This window comes from Leptopilina heterotoma, unplaced genomic scaffold (genome assembly GCF_015476425.1).
Source record: "Leptopilina heterotoma isolate Lh14 unplaced genomic scaffold, ASM1547642v1 Lhet_397, whole genome shotgun sequence".
In the NCBI taxonomy this organism is placed as follows: Eukaryota; Metazoa; Arthropoda; class Insecta; order Hymenoptera; family Figitidae; genus Leptopilina; species Leptopilina heterotoma.
Genome location: NW_025111062.1, coordinates 772,114 through 788,628, shown reverse-complemented (window position 1 = coordinate 788,628; position 16,515 = coordinate 772,114). Strand labels below are relative to the sequence as shown.

General features: G+C 31.5%; 1 protein-coding gene across 15 annotated transcripts in view; it reads left to right on the top strand.

Annotated features, from left to right (window-relative positions):
- The window catches only part of LOC122506151 (protein groucho-like), a 66,564-nt gene that overhangs the window by 11,337 nt on the left and 38,712 nt on the right, over window positions 1-16,515 (top strand). For 4 of the 15 annotated variants that reach the window (XM_043618167.1, XM_043618165.1, XM_043618164.1 and 1 more), the window contains exons 1-2: window positions 1,740-2,158; window positions 7,004-7,735. The exons of 1 other annotated variant lie outside the window; for it this stretch is intronic. In XM_043618167.1, coding sequence (XP_043474102.1) covers window positions 7,700-7,735 — 36 coding nt within the window. In that variant the 5' untranslated portion in view covers window positions 1,740-2,158; window positions 7,004-7,699. Of the gene's footprint in view, window positions 1-1,738; window positions 2,159-7,003; window positions 7,736-16,515 lie in introns of those variants that run through there. 10 more of the 15 variants (XM_043618168.1, XM_043618166.1, XM_043618170.1 and 7 more) reach the window with 8 other exon arrangements.

The following is a 16,515-nucleotide window of genomic DNA, read 5'->3' as shown; positions in this document are numbered from 1 at the left end:
GTAGGCTGTAGACAGTTTTGAACAGTAAATTGTAAAAAAAATCCCATTGTGCGCTGTTTGTAGATCCTTGGGCAAACCCGGTCTGGTCCTGGTCGGGGCCACGAAGTCGGGGCCAGATCATGAAATCCCGACCGGGGCCAGGGCGGTAATCGGGAACAAAAGTGGCGATTTCTGCACGGGTGGTTTGGCATTTAAAGAAAAGTGAATTTTGACCATATATGCGTCATTTTAATGCATTTTATTACCTTTTCATTAAAATGAATTAAGGGTACATACCACTTTGTCATCTTCAAAAAAGCAAAAATTTTTTTATTATGGATTTCGAAAGTGAAATATGTCAAAAATGTGGTGTAAAATTTTTAGAAAGATCCCAGCACTTAAAATATATTTTTTCAATGCTATTTGAGCGCGTACACGGCTATGTAAGTATAAAACAAAAACTTTAAACGCGTTTTTCTCAAAACCATATTTTTCCATGCTGCGGGATGGTTTTCTCGGAAACTACTGGACCGATTCTCAAATTTTTTTTACGAAAATCTTCGTCACATGAGTGGGTATCGCCGGAACTAGAATTATTTAAAAATATTCATTTTTACTATTTTTTTAAACCGAAAAACTGCAAAAAAAAACTTTAATATTTTCGAAAAAAAAATTTTAAATTGCCTCCATTTTGCTATTTTGCATAAAAATTAAAAATTCTAGTTCGGGCGATAGGCACAGTCCTAGTGAAGATAAATCAATTTGAATTTTGTGTTTTAGATTTTTCTAACCTGAGAAATCAATCCCGCAGCTGGCATCGATATTTTTAGCAGGTCTAAAATTATTGTTAAATTTTAAATAAACAAATAATATTTTTTAAATAAAATAAGGTTTTTTATAAAGTTAAAGAGTGTATTTATTGAACTGAAAAAATGCAGATCAATATAATCCATAGGAATCGTAAAAAAAATTCTAGAAAATAGCTTCATTTTCAAGCGTGTAAAGTGGTATGAACCCTTAAAGTGTCAGCAATATTTAAGTTATAAATGGAATTCTAATGATTACAAATTTTATGGTATTAAACAGAATTAAATTGTTTTCAATTCTAATTACCCAATAAGAAGTAAAATGCATATCGAATTAAATAGAATACAAATGTGTGCAGATGAATTATCTTTAAAGGAATTAAAACATGGAACTTCAAAAATGACATAAGTTTGGCATTGAAATGATTCAGAATTTAGCGATATTTGTATACATTTTAATCTATTTTAATCAACCTCTTCTTACCGGGTAACATAACCAATAAGCTTTTTCTTTGTAGATCGGTCTCTTCGTATCACATCACATATAATTACGAGTTCTAATAAAAATAGAATGGTATTTAACGCGGTATAGCAAACAATTCTGTTTTTGAATTCGAGTTTTTGGAGCAAATGGTAAATTTCTTATTTAGTTTTTACGAATTCAAAATTAAATCGAGGGTTATTAATTCTAATTACATGCGAGCAATGATTTATTTTTGTGATAGTGTAGAAAGGTGTGAATTAATGACATAACTCTCTCCCTCTTTCTTCTCTCATTTTTATAAATCTAATTTTGAAAAAAGATATTGGAACTTTTTTTTTTTTTGCTATTCTACCTTAGTGGTCCCTGTGTTCAGGCGCCCTTGACTTAAAACACTATGAGAAACAAGTGAAACCAAGAAAAAGAGAGTGAGAAAGAAAGATGAAGAAAGATGGTATGAGAGACAATTGTGGGGTGAAGAGAATGAAGAAGAAGAAGAAGAAGAAGAAAAAGCGAGACACCCGTTGCGCCCCGCGAGTATGTGTATTCGTTGCGCTCAATGGTATAGTCGGTGGATGTTGTTACGTTAGTATAGGTGCTCTCTCATTGGTATTGGCCGCGGCGGCAAGCGGCGTTCACACGTTTCCCGTCATCCACTTCGAAACCGGGTCCTCAGTCGAGCGTCGTTCTTCGCCCGGGGTGGTTGTTATCACGCGATTCCAATAAAAAACAAAAAAACCCCGTATGAAAAATAATAATAATAAATAAATCATTACCTTTGTTATAACAATTTTTTTTCCATTGACACTAAAATTCCAGACAGGTGTTTATGTGTTTGTGATTGTGTGTCAAAAATTACACCTAATTGCTGTCAATTTACTTGTGTGACCTCGTGAGTTAAATTAAAAATTTACGAGAGGGTTAAAGCTGTCATGCCAAAGCTAAAAAACATATTTTAAGCACCCTTTATTTTTCTTTCAAAAAAAAAAAAAAAAGGGAACGTCTTTACAATCCTCAGCTGATAACTAGCGAAAATATACTTTCAAAATTTCAGTGAATCAGTCAGAGATATTAACTGACAATTTAAATTTTTTGAAAAAGAATTTATAATTAGAAAAGATAAATGAAAAATTGTGTTAAGAAAATTAATTTACGATCACTTCTGTAATAACAGGTAGAAGGAAAAAGGTAGAAAGGTGTTTGGGTCTTTAGGGTAGACCACTTCTTTTATGTCGGTTTAGCGATTTCTTAAACCATCATTGACCATCATCATTAAACTATTGAATATGAATAGGTCATAAAGTTTGAATTGATTTTCAGATGAAATGTCAGTGCTCTCATATGGGAGAAAATAAGAATTTAGATGACGTAGAATAAATTCCAAATTATTAAGATCTAAACGTTCTTAACTAGCTATCACATAATTCTTAATTAGCAATTTACTATTATTTGCTTATAATCATTATTAAAGAATAATGGATTGCGAAAGGGTAATAAATTGTTGGAACAATACGTCAATTGTCATCAAAACACTACTTCTAATGATAATTATGATTGGTTTTTTCCTTCTGGCATTTCGACAAAGTGTATTTGACTTGGATCCGTAAATTATTCAGTAATCTAGAATGTGACAATACTATTGGCTTTTTAACTAAGAACCTTTTCTGTTCAAGAGACGAATATTGTAAAATTTACTATCAGTGGAGTAACATTTCGCGAAATGATTTAATTTTCTTTTGCAATTACGTCCTTTCGAAACAACTAAGAACTTTTCAATTGGGTTTTTTTTTTTTTTTTTATTTTAAATAATTTTTATGATATAATGGAGGTAATTAGGGATATTATTACTATACAGTATGTGATATTTCGTATATTATTTTGTATTAATAGGTAAATAATATTATATAGCACTACCGGGTGGATTATTAAGTAATAGATGGATTACTTGCATATCATAAATATTACAGTGTTATAAACATTATAGTGCTATATACTAATAATACTATACAGATAGGTTATAATAAAAACTTTCGTGAGTGTTAATTGAAATAAGACGATTTTCGCCAGTAAAATATGAAATTACAGTTTGGAATATAATGTGGGAGGAAGTTAAGAGCATAATCGCAAATCGACATACTCACCTCGTTAAATCATCGAGACAATGGACATCGACAAACCGTAGAGAATCTCACTTTTATTATTTTCATTGATTTATTATTATTCTCCGCTTTTTTGCCTTCTTTCTTTTTTTATTAATTCTCAGTTACGAAGCTGCGAAAGGATCGAGGAGAGAGAGAGAAAGAGAGAGTGAGTGAGTGAGTCAAGGGAGAGAAATAACAGGAGGGTGAGAGTTCGTAGGCGGCAACTAAATAACTAAGCGCAAACGATCCTTGGGGCGTGATAATACGATTTTTTATATACACACATATATATATATAGAGGGACTATTTGTTTCTTGCTAATGATTTTCTTTTCGCATTTATAATGCAATTGAAATTCAGAATTGGAGGGAAAATTACCGAGAAAAATTGAGTCTATAAAAATTAGCGCTCACTAAAAATGATTTATTTATTTGGAAATTTCTCTTTTTCGGATTTCAATTTTAAAAGTTTTAGTATATTAATTATTAATTATTAGTTATTGATTCTTAATTATAAATTATTGATTATCAATTATTAATTATTAATTTTTAATTATTAATTGTTGATTCTTAGTTAAGAATTATTGATTCTTTATTGTTAATTTTTAATTTTTTAATCTTAATTATTAATTGTTAATTCTTAGTTAATAATTATTGATTCTTAATTGTTAATTTTTAATTATTGAATCTTAATTATTACCTGTTTATTAATTTATAATTATTAATTGTGGATTCTTAATTATTAATTCCTAATTACTGACTCTTAATTATTAATTCATAATTATTGACCCTTAATTATTAATTCATTATCAATTGTTAATTTGCTTTTAAAGATAAATTATTTCCGTAAATAAAAATTAGAAACATTATTAATTATTAATTATTAATTATTAATTATTAATTATTAATTATTAATTAAGAAATAAGTTCATAAATTGTTTAGAAATTTGATTTGCATTAAATTTGCAGTACAGTGGAAAAGTTAAATTTTGTTTTTTAGTCAGACACTTGTTACTTTATTACTTAACTTGCCGCCGACGCTAACTTATATCGAGAGTTAGTAATTTGTTTCCGATATAAATATAGTAGTCTTTAGCGTTGATTTCGAATATTCTTTTTTAATCATAACACACTTGACTAAATCGACAAAAATTTATATCGAAATTTGATTTTTATTTAAAATTAAATTTAATTAATTTGTCATTAAAATTTATCAAAAATTTTAATTATTAGATGCGTGACTTTTTTTCTGTTAATAATATTATATTATCACTTTTACAATAGTGGTAATATAATATTATTAACAGTAACATTTTTATTTCTTTCGGTATTTTATCAATATTTATTTTCTTAATTAAAATTTAAGAAAATTTTTAACTTTTTGCTTGTAATTTAAAAAATTTTTATTTGATTGGTAATGTCACTTTATGATTGTTTATTTTTGTGTAGTCGCATATGTGGAAGAGTACATTAATGCTGTAACTGTGAATAAATAAGAAATATATATATGTATACTTTTCGATCGTTACGCTCACGCTCGATTATTTTTGAATTAGTATTTTCACTTCTACCTCGCGGTTCGTACTCATTGAAATTAATTAGTAAAGCTAACAAGTGAAATTCAACTTTTATTCTTTAAGTCAAAAATTATTTTCATATTCGCAACTAGAAATTGTTGGGAAATTATAAGAAATTATCGAAATCGACAATCGTTTATTATTTACTGACGTTTTGTAATTATTATAAATTAATTAGAGGATTGGAGAAAATAGAGAAAGTTACGAATCTTTCTTTGGATGAAAAAGACAAAAATTTGAGAAACTTTTTTGCATTATAACAATTTTCTCTGAAAACAGTACGCGGAATAGAAGTTCTTTTAAGACAATTTTTTTCTTTTTTCTGAATTTATATGTATATATATATGTGTGTATATATATAGATATAGCGTTTGGATAAGAATCTTTCATGTCCCAGCAGGAAATACAAAGGAAAGGGTAAAATAAGTTTGTGCGCAGAACTGCGAAAGTATATAGGTTGTTGTCTTGACGCTCGTGCACGATATCGATTTTGTAAACGTTTCATCGTCGTAAATTTGTAGCAGACATTCTCACGCTATTTATCGCAGCTCATCTTGAATTTTGATTGTTAAGCAATTTTTGTCAAATATATATATATGCTCACTGTGTATATATATATGTAGTGATTATCTGGAGAAAGGGAAAAAAATAATTTTTTTATGGCAAATCAGTCTGAGAAAAAAGAGAAGAAGAGAATTGAGAGGGGGCGAAAAAAAGGAAAGAAAAGGAAAAACGTTAATGGAGATGACGAAACTGAACCCCTCGTCGAGGGTAAATGAGTTAAAGAGTCCGCCAAGAGTGGAGATTCTACCTCATTGGAAAGTAAACGAGACCGTCAGAACAACAGAGGGGGAGCGTTGCATTAATATTATAAACAGCACTTTAGGATCGTTTTGAAAATCAATCGTCGAGGGGTGCTATTATACTGATGTAATCCGAATTAAATTATTCTTCCTTGAAACCCTCTTATTATCATAGATATTAGCTGAAAGTAAAATTCATATATATCCCAATTCATAGATTTTTCTATTCAAAAACGGACTCTGATTTCTATTCTTTTTTCTTCTCTTATTGATAAAAAATGTTTCATCTATTTTGTTTGTTCTGTATATTACAGCTTTTTACTATTTATACCTCGATGTGGAGTAATTTTTTTTTCTTTTTTTTTTTTAATTCTTCGAGTTAGGACCGTGTTCTTTCGGGGTGAAAAGAACGATTTTATGCGATCGTAAATCGAAGGATAAATCGATAGGTTACCTCGTAAACTCTCATTCACACGACTATGCGTTTAACATTTATGCACTTAGTGCGCGCTGGTATTTACTTTCAAAATGCGAATTTTTAGTAAATCACTGAATTGTGTCACTGTAGAGGGATGGAATTTTGTTTGCCTCTATATAGAAAGGGAGGGAGAAAATAAAAAAGGGAAAAATAATTGACGTAATTTTTTAAAAACATTTGACTCATTGCCTCAATGGTAATTAGTGATATGACTGTTGTATGTATGGAATAATTTATCGTGTATAAGAAAAGCCTTGTTGAAATAATACGTATTTTATGTCGAGATAAGCTTCTTCCCGATAATCCTATTTTAATCTAATTATTTATATTGTTTTTAATCTAATTATTACATAAAAATCGATTTCTTGTATTTCTTTTACTCTTTATCACAATTCTATCGCTGGAATAGAACCCAAAAAAACATTTTAACTCGATTAAAACAAGAATAAGATCTATTCTTGAGAACTATTGTAAAAAATAAAAACGATTCAGCTGGTTAAAAAAAATTGTTGCACCTATAGAAATATTTTCTTTGCGTACACGTCTCTTTCGCAATTTATCGTATAGAAGTAGCTACAATTGTGTAAATACATACAGTAGATAAGAAATTTAACGGCTTTGGCACGACGGTAGGGGGAGTTTACGAGTTGAAAACTTTGGTGAACTATGAGTAAAAAAAAATTGAAGGGGTTTGGATAAAAAGCGACTTTTTCAAGTTTTTTTTCTCTCTTTTTTCCAGAGAATTTTATTATATAAAGGGGTGAAGATTCACTGTAATAATAAAAAAAAAAAAGAGAAAAAGAAAAAGAAAGTGATTGTAAGAAACTTTGTCGAAAGATTTTTGTTCTTCTTCTTCTTCTTGTAATATAAGAAACCTGTTGTGGTCGACATTAGACTGGATATAATGTAGTCGATTATGTAATATCAGGGTGGTCAAGAAAACGATCGTTTTTAGAATGCCTTTGTCTCCGATACACGAACTTGTCGGAATGCCGTCGTAACTTTTTGGGGAAAACGAGAGAGAAGAGGAGGGAGGAGGGGTTTCTCGAAGGATACACATAGTGAGTTTAAGTTTTGTGAAAGAGGCTGAAACAGAGAAAAGAATATAAAGAAGAGAGAAAGGGGGAGAGAGGAGGAGATAAAGAAGAGAAAAAAGAAAAGAAAAGGAGAAAAAATAACGAAGAGGAGTATTCTCGAGGTTAAATATAAAGGAGTGGTGGACTCTCACGTGTGAGTGGAGTACCGTCACGTTTTAAATGTTGGTGTGAATTTGAAACATATATACATACAGGAAGAGAGAGAGGAAAAAAAGTTAATACTGAAGGAGCACGAATCGACCGTGATTTTTTTTCGGCCAAAAAGAAGTGAAGAAGGATGGATCCGGAAATTCTTTATCAAAATTTAATCATGAAGTGATTTTATTGAAACAATTAAAATGTACCCCACGCCGGCGAGACTTCCAGCCGCTGCCGTGAGTAATTTTTTTACATAATCTATAATATTTTTCTCTTACATAACAACTGAATGTTGCGGCAAAGTTGGCAATGTTGCCAACAATATTAAATTAGTTCTACAAAAATATTATCTTAATTTCACGTTATTTTCGCCTAATATCAATTTTAAAAATTCGTCAAAATTTCTTTATTTCAACATAATATATAAACGTGTTTGCGTAAAAAAGAAATTTTCTACAATATTGCCGCAACATTTCTTGCTAGTTAATTATAATTTCTACATTTTATATACGAGTTTGTGACGCGCTCTCAAGATGAAAATCAAAGAATTTGAGGTTATGCTTATAATTTGCGTATAGTAAAAATACCGAAAGAGAATCAATTACTATTAAAAATGATTGACCGTCAAGTCTTCATTACATCCATAATATTCAATAGAAACTGTTTTCAAGTCTACATAATTAAAAATTAACTTTCAATTAAGATAAATTTAACCCAAATATAACCTCTAATTCGTAATAGATAATAATGAGAGCGCGTCACATTTGAATTTTTTGATGAATTTTTATATAAATATATTTATTGGTAATACCAATATTAATCGCCGAGACAAGTGGATAATTGATTTTTAATCGAAATTGCAATCGTTAGAATGAGAGTTAAAGAAGGATAGAGATAGTTCGTTCTTCTTTTACGTTTACGATTGCATTTCCATTTACGTTTCTAATTAAGAATCTATTCTCCTTCGAGTTTTAATAGGTTTAAGCAGATTAGGCGAATGAGCAATAAAATCGAAAACTTTTACTTGAGATAGAAAGAGATGGATGATATTTGTATATTTTTCTCTTTTATATTGAAACTCCTTATGACGATAATAATAAATAGGGAAAGGATAGAAATCTTTTTCTATTTCGCTCCCTCCCCCCACCTAGAAGAAAAGGGCGCTCGAGTCGTGAGGGAAAAGAAAAACACTTTAACTTGCGTGAATCCCCCTTTATGGGGTCAAATAAATTTATGGCGATTCTAATCTTTATATTCTAGTTCGTGATTGACAGTCACATGGAGGGAGCAATAAGCAATTCAGTCTATTAATTATTAAACAATAACGAATATTATTTAAATGTTGAATATTTAATAGGCCTAACATTTTGATTCGTTTTCTTGTCTCAATTTCATATCCTTAAAGAAAATGTGTAGGCCTATAATGGAGAAAATAAGTTTACTTTACAATTCGACACCACAAATCAATGAATCTAGATCTGCCTCTGTGACTTTACAATAACATGTTCGCTCAATTATTCCTAGCCAGTAGAGGCGCCACTTTCTCGAGACCTAGAAATCGCACGCAGTCTGTTGTTTATTTACATTATAGTCAAGAATGAAACGTAAAACAAATATTTATTTAATATAAGGATTAAAAGATTTCATTTATAATTATTGACATTATAAAATATGACGTGACACTTTGTCGACGATAATATTTTATAACTACCCTATAATTGATGATTATATATGACGATAATGAACCAACTCGTCAAAAAAACTGCAATTCTCATCATTGACGTTAAATCAAATTTATTCTTTTACCATAGAGAAATTGATAGCTTAGTGAAAGAGAATTCGATTTTGAATCTAATTTATAACACAGTGAAACCTTTTTCTTTTTCTACTTGACGAACCTGTATTAATGAGAACTCGTAAAGTCAGTCCAACTCTTTTTTTGTAGTAAAAAATCGTTATTGCTGACCTTGGGAGCCTATTTTATCCCAACGGTTAAATCGTTAAATGGATAGTTTTACGAATTGTTTGATCCTATTTCCAACGCTTTTTTTCATATTGTAAACGAGAAACTGGGTGAACAGTCAGGGTTGGACCCCTGCTATTTTTTAAATAAGAACACTAGCGCCATCTAAGCCTACGAAGCTTTTGTTAGTGACTCCCAAGTTATTCAACCCCCTTTAACTATATTTTATAAATTTATAAATAAATATATACATTCAGATAAGGTCCAACCCTGACTATAAGGTCCAACCTTGACTACATTTTTTTAAAACAAAGTTCAAACGGTGGTCCAACCCCGACTATGTTCCTCCAAAATTGGTCCAACACATTTTTTTAAGAAAGAAAGAGTGAGTGAGAAATATAAAAATGAATCGATGCAAGTTTCACACTAATGTCGCCAATGTCGTCTTTCGTGGACTGTCGGACGTGTTCTAAAGAGTAAATCTTGCGAGAACCGTTCTTCCGGCCTCTCTCTCTCTCTCTCTTTCTTCTCCTGCTTCTCCCTCTTATATATTTTGCGTCGAGAAAAGCAATTTCTCTTTTACGATAAAAATAAATCGCCATATAGCTTTGGGAAAGCGGTAAAAGAAGAACCGCGAATAGGAAGTGAGAGAAAAACAGACACGTGCGAAATCGGTGGCACTACCACACCACGTCCGGTATGTAAGACTTTGAGGTCATGTGGCGCGTGAAATTACGAGTATGTGTACATATATAAAGAAAGAAAAGAAAGCATCTAAAAAGAATGAGAGACAAAGGACGAGTACAGAAAAGTATTGAACAAGAAAAATGTCTCCTAAAATAAATAGAAAAGTATAAATAATAAAATATGTAGAAAAAGGCTGGTAAAATTTATAAGTTTGAATTTGTTTTGTTTGTATTGGTTAACCAGGCAATTATCGTTTTACGCCCCACCTTTATACACACATCTTTGACTCTTCTTTATTTTATGCGAAGAAGAAGAAAAAAAAAGAAATGGGCAAATACACTATACCTAATGTGAAAAGAACCCCAGGCTTTCTATATGAAAGAGGACATCGAGCCACAGCGAGCCACAGTTAGGATTTTTTATTCCCTGTATATATACATATATATATATATACATGACGTAAGGGGACGAGTTTCTTTTTTATATTCCCTGTATACACTGTACGTACATTTAATCCCTATGGTGAGGATATACATGCGGCACTCATTGGCACGCGTTGGAACGTGATGAATGACGAATCGCTCCAAAAAAACCCGTCATACGTTTCCTTTCGGGTCTTAAACATGAAAGAAATCCACACGCGGGGATAATAAATTTCAATTCGTGCAAATATCAAAAGTGCATCTAATTTTAGAAATATAATTCATTCAGTTATTATTTCTACTATATTCTTGTTTCTGTTATTGTTATTATTGCTATTTTTACAACTACAGAGTTGCCACAAACATTTTATTTTGTTTTTCCTTAACTGTTCCAGTTAAGAAACTCTAACTTTTCCAGATAAATTTCCGCACTTTTTCTCTGATCCTAAAGATCCGCAAGCTTACGTCAAGCTTGCTGCAAATAATTTTATTATATATTAGGAAAGCGAAATATCTCAATAAATTTTCCTTCGTGTCTGTCATTACGTTCATATTATATATGCAATTGTATAATGCACATTCGTATAATCGGTGTGCACTGTTCAGACAATGGCAGTAATAACTTGTATACAGTAATAATCATTTTGATAAACACTATACTATAACACATCCGTTATTCATTCAGTTGATTCTAAAATCAATTCGAGTATTTTACCGAATGTGAGAGAATCGCTATATTGCCGTCACGGGATGTATTGAATAGTTTTCGATTTGAATTTTAAATATCAAATCTTTCACTCTTGAGTATTGTTGATAGCAGGATGCTTTGTCCTATAATATTATATATTACGATATTAATATTATTATACATTAGGAAGTAGCAAAGTATAATCATTTTTATTTTTTTAGTAATATAATGTCTACATATACATCCACACTTGAAAAATAAGAGACTATTCCAGATATTTTTTAGTCACTATTCTAGTTATTTATTAAAATATATGTTAGTTTAAGATTTTAAAGGTATCTTCATAATAATGCTTTACACATTTTTAGCATATTTTTCAGGAAAAAAATTTTCAAGTTAACTGTATGGGCACATATGGAAAACACTTTATGCATCTTACTTTTTAATCACTTAAATTTTCGGCGCATCTTACGATTCATAAGTATATGTCTTATCGCTAAACATCTTATTTTGCTAGAAGCACCTTAACTTCTTAAATTAGTATCTCAAGTATCTTACTTTTCTAAGATGACGAAAGAAATATTTAAACTGTTCAAACGTATAAAGCATCTTATAGAGATATCAATAAGAATTTATAAAGCACCTTATAGATATCAAGTAAGATAATCATTTATAAAACATCTTATACCATTTTTCTAACTTCTTATTTTAGGATATAAAAAAAAATCTCCTATTTTTATTGCGCTTGATCGTTAAGATGCATGTCGAGTTAATTAGTTAACGCATGCAATAGTAAGTAGGCGTTAACCAGACAGTTTGCAGTATGAATCATAAGATTGTGGTGTCAATGAACGTTTCTTTGTAATCCCATTCAACATTAAATATACTATTTTTTAAATAGTTCCGAAGAACGTAGTGTGCAGTTTTTCAAAATGGATTTCAAATTAAGATCATTATCTGCAAAATATGGTCTTAATTTCAAGTCCTTTTGGTGCAAAAAAGCAGAAATTCGAATCTTATAATTAGAAATACCGCCCCGTGTAAGGTTTATCAGAATTCATCAATTGAAGCAAATGAATGTAAAATTGTAAAGCAAAGTTATCTTCTCTCCCTCGATAGATAAATGAAACTTTGATATGAGATGTATCGTGAATATTCAGGAATTCAAAAAGCCGGAAGCGAGGACATTTTCAATGTATATATGTACAGTGTGTGAGGTTCAACTGAACCAAAAGCGTATATAACAAAACTTACAAAACTAATATAGTATCCGCAGTCGACGTCGTCGTTCGTCGTCGTTCGTCGTCGTTTCGACAATGTTCCGCGAGAATGAACGACTTTTTTTTCCACTCCCTCCCCCCGAGGCGAGCTTTCCAATTTTCATCCCATTCCAATTTCCTCGGACGATTCAACGAACAATTAGCCGGTGCACAATTTGATTAGCGATTGTCATCGTGCGAATTTTTTTTATTGAGCCTCCAACTCCGCACATCCTCCAGGTTCATATTTTTCCTTCCCTGAAAATGTCGTCGCATCTTTTTTTTTAATCGGACAATATCAAAAATTTGCTTTTTGCAATTTATTTTTTTTATCAAGTGGAAAAAACATTTGCAAACTTTTAAATAAGGTTTATATTAACATAATTTAAGTTTCTTTTGGTTTCTTTTTGAAAACTTTGTTGCGAACGACCGTTATGGTCAGAAATCGACAGATTAAACACCTGGTGGGGGGACGTTAGGCGATAGGAGTGGGGATAAGTCAGCAACGGCAGAGGGTTAAATTATTCATAGCTTCTGTAAAAAGTATTCTAGCTCTCTGAAATTTTAACTACGTGTTTTTTACATCAATATCAAACAGTGTAGCCGCAGTTTTATTAAAAACAGACCGTGTATAAATATATATTTATATATTTCCACTATACCGAGAGATCAACATTCCTTTAAGTCTTTTTAACTTTTTAGAAATGAACGAGATTTGGTGTATTTTATAAAATTTGTATTTGCGCTCATAAAACACGGTTGCGTTTCGTTCTCTTCAATATGTGTTGTATCACACTTGAACAAACACAAAAGCAAGAGAGAGAGAGAGAGAGAGAGAGAGAGAGAGAGAGAGAGAGAGAAAACCACCAACGACAATAAGAGGGGGAAAAAATCATGAAACATGGAAAAAGCAAAAAATTGTACCAGCTTTTACGGAATATTTACCCAATATTCAAAATGACAGGTGTATGTAATGAAAAAGAATTTTTAAACAATTTACGATTTTTGGGAATATTTTTCATGTGCGAATGGAAAATTGGTCGACACTTTTAGAATCTACTTAGAGTAGAGTAGAGAGTAGCAATTTTATGGTTGATATAAATAATCGATAGTAACTTAAATTTCCGCGATGACAAGAGTTTTTGGATATTATCCGCTGTTGGTTTGAAACATTCGGTCGACCTTAATTCTCAGATTTACATACTGCGGAAGAAAAAAAGGATTGCGTATGTAAATTATACACTCACATGTGAAAGTAGCGTTAAACCAAATCGAAAAGAGGATCACTATATGGCTAGCACCCTTCTGCCGTAATTGGTGGGTTTTAGCGGCATAATTTTTGGCCCTGAGGCATATCACGAGACTGGGCTTTAGTTCGTACTTGGGAGTTATGAGGGGTAGATTGTGTAAAAGAGAAGGAGTGAGTTGTGGACAGAGAGAAAGAGAGGCGAGGATGAAGGTGGGTTAGAATCGTCGACAATGTGTACAGGGGTGGGTCAGGCTTTACGGACTGTCGGGATATATATAGGCTCGAGGTTTGAGGGTAAGAACGGGTATGACAAGCATTTGATGAGGGGAACACCACCACCGCCCACTGAAATCCCAACAGAGGCTTTCATTCGAATGCTTCAATTCTCTCCGAAAATAAATGAAATATAGAAGATTAAGCCAATTTCCAGAAGACTGAAATCTCTCCAATAAAAGCGTCAATACGATATATTCCGTGATACCTCATTGTAGAATCGCCATTAGCCCCAGCAACCCACGAATCAAAATACTTTTTTCTCCTCTCATTTCTTCTCGTGGACCCCCAAAATAACACTAATTGTATAACTCATCAAACAATTACATTCGTTCCTTATTATTTCTTCCCTCTTTACTTTCCACTGATGTTAAAATAGGTGACTTTTTTGATAACTTCAAATAAGATATTAAAGCTGTAAATTCCATCTTAGAATAAATTGTGTGGCTGAAAGTAAGATTTATTTTTCTCAGTGATATCTAAGGTGCTTCATATGTTTTGACAGGAATTTAAATATTTCTTTCATCTTAGAATTATAAGTTACTTCATGACGTCTTTTAGAATATCTTCAACTTTAAGATGTTTACCTATAAGATAGGAATGGTACAATGCAAAATGGAGCATCTTCAAAATACACGTTGTAGTCCTTTTTTTAAAACTGTTTAAAACCTCTTATTTTTTCATCGTCCATCTTAAAAACCAATGCATTTTAAAATGGTTTTGATAAATTTTTGAAAATTTAAATAAACAACTCAAAAATGTGACTACCAAAGTATCTTAAAGTAAGATGCCTTATCGATAGATAATCTTGATGGATATCTTAGATACTGCAGAAAACAAAGTTAATTTTTCCATTTTTGATTAATTGATTCTATCTAATATTGATTCTTTGAATTATTTCTTTGCATTATAAATTATTATTTGATTAAGAACCACTGGTGAGACTGTGTTGGGATATCCGCAACATTCTTGCCGCAACAGAATTCCCCTACCCCCTGCTCCCTCCCCCATGACCCACCCCGAATATCACAGCAACAGTGATTCTCTCTGGTGGGTCTCACCAGGGAAGAGAAATAATGTCCAGATAATTGGATACTAGGAGACAAGGTTGAGAGACTGTGCGGAGGGTCTGCTTCAACATTTACATTTACATGTCAAACAAGTACCGATCCTTGGCCCTTGTTAGTGACGATGGTAGAGAGAGAGTAGAGACAATCGAGTCGAGGATTTCATTGGTTGACAACTTATATAGGATCTTTGAACTGGAAGTGCTAAATTTCTCATGTGTGTCTGTTAATGTTTCCGAAAATGCGCTCACACAAATTCTTGCACTTGCTTCTGATTGGCTCGAATTAGTAATCTAATTCCAGTTGAAATCTAGATAGTGTGTGTTAAAGATACTGATCCTAAACTGATGGATCAGTGTTTGATGCTAATCTAGCTCACAGTTTTTCTAAGGATATGGAAATTGAGACACAAAACAACAATTTTGGTACTTTTTTTTCTCATTTTGATATCCTTAGAAAAAGTGTTTGATCCTAATCTGGATTGACTGTTAGTGTTGTTGTTGCTGTTGTTGTTGTTGTTGTTCACAAGTCAGAAGTTTCAGATGCTAATTCTGTAATGGTTTCCTGAACATCTATTGTCTGTTAATATTTGTAGTTGTTGGATTCAGATTCGTTAATCCAAAACATCTTGATGCTGAAATTGTCTGCTATCTGTAGTTGCAATTTTTGGTATTTCGGACATTTAAACATGCTAACATTAATTATCCGTTTAATTTCATAATGTTTCAGTAATTATCTTTGTTATGCTATACAGAATGCAGATGTAATCATCTAAACACTATAAAATTGTCCGTTTATTCTGCAGTTGTTCGTAAGTTAGCGAATAAAATTAATTTCTGCATAATTTATTTGCAGTTTTTGAACGTCAATTGAAAACATCCAGTAGTTAAAAATTTGGAGCAGTTTAGATGAGAGTTGAAAGTAGTTTTTGGACGATCCTAAATAACAATGTTATACTTTTAGGATGTTAAATTTATGCAGATGTTTAGGGTTAATATCTATGCAGCATGTGGTAGTTAGATTTGAGAAGCAGCATTTAGTCTACTGACCTAAAAGACAAACTTCCCACAGTAAAAAATATTCAGTAGTTATTGGATAGTTATTCAATACCTCTTTCTCCACTTACCACTGTACTATACTACAAAAGGAAACACCACCTTTTAGATCGATTTTACGATCAGTAATTCCCGCCACGTAGTCATAATTATTTACTAATGGTTCTGAGTTAATATTCCTCATTCTGATACTTACGCGTCCTATTTGTCCATTTTTACCTGCATTATTTTACCTACATTAATGCAAGTACATAATCACTGAAACGAATACTGAAAATTTTACAATTTTACTTTAGAGTATACATATAACAAAATGAAAGAAATAAACTGATGAAAGTGCATTTGTCACGCAA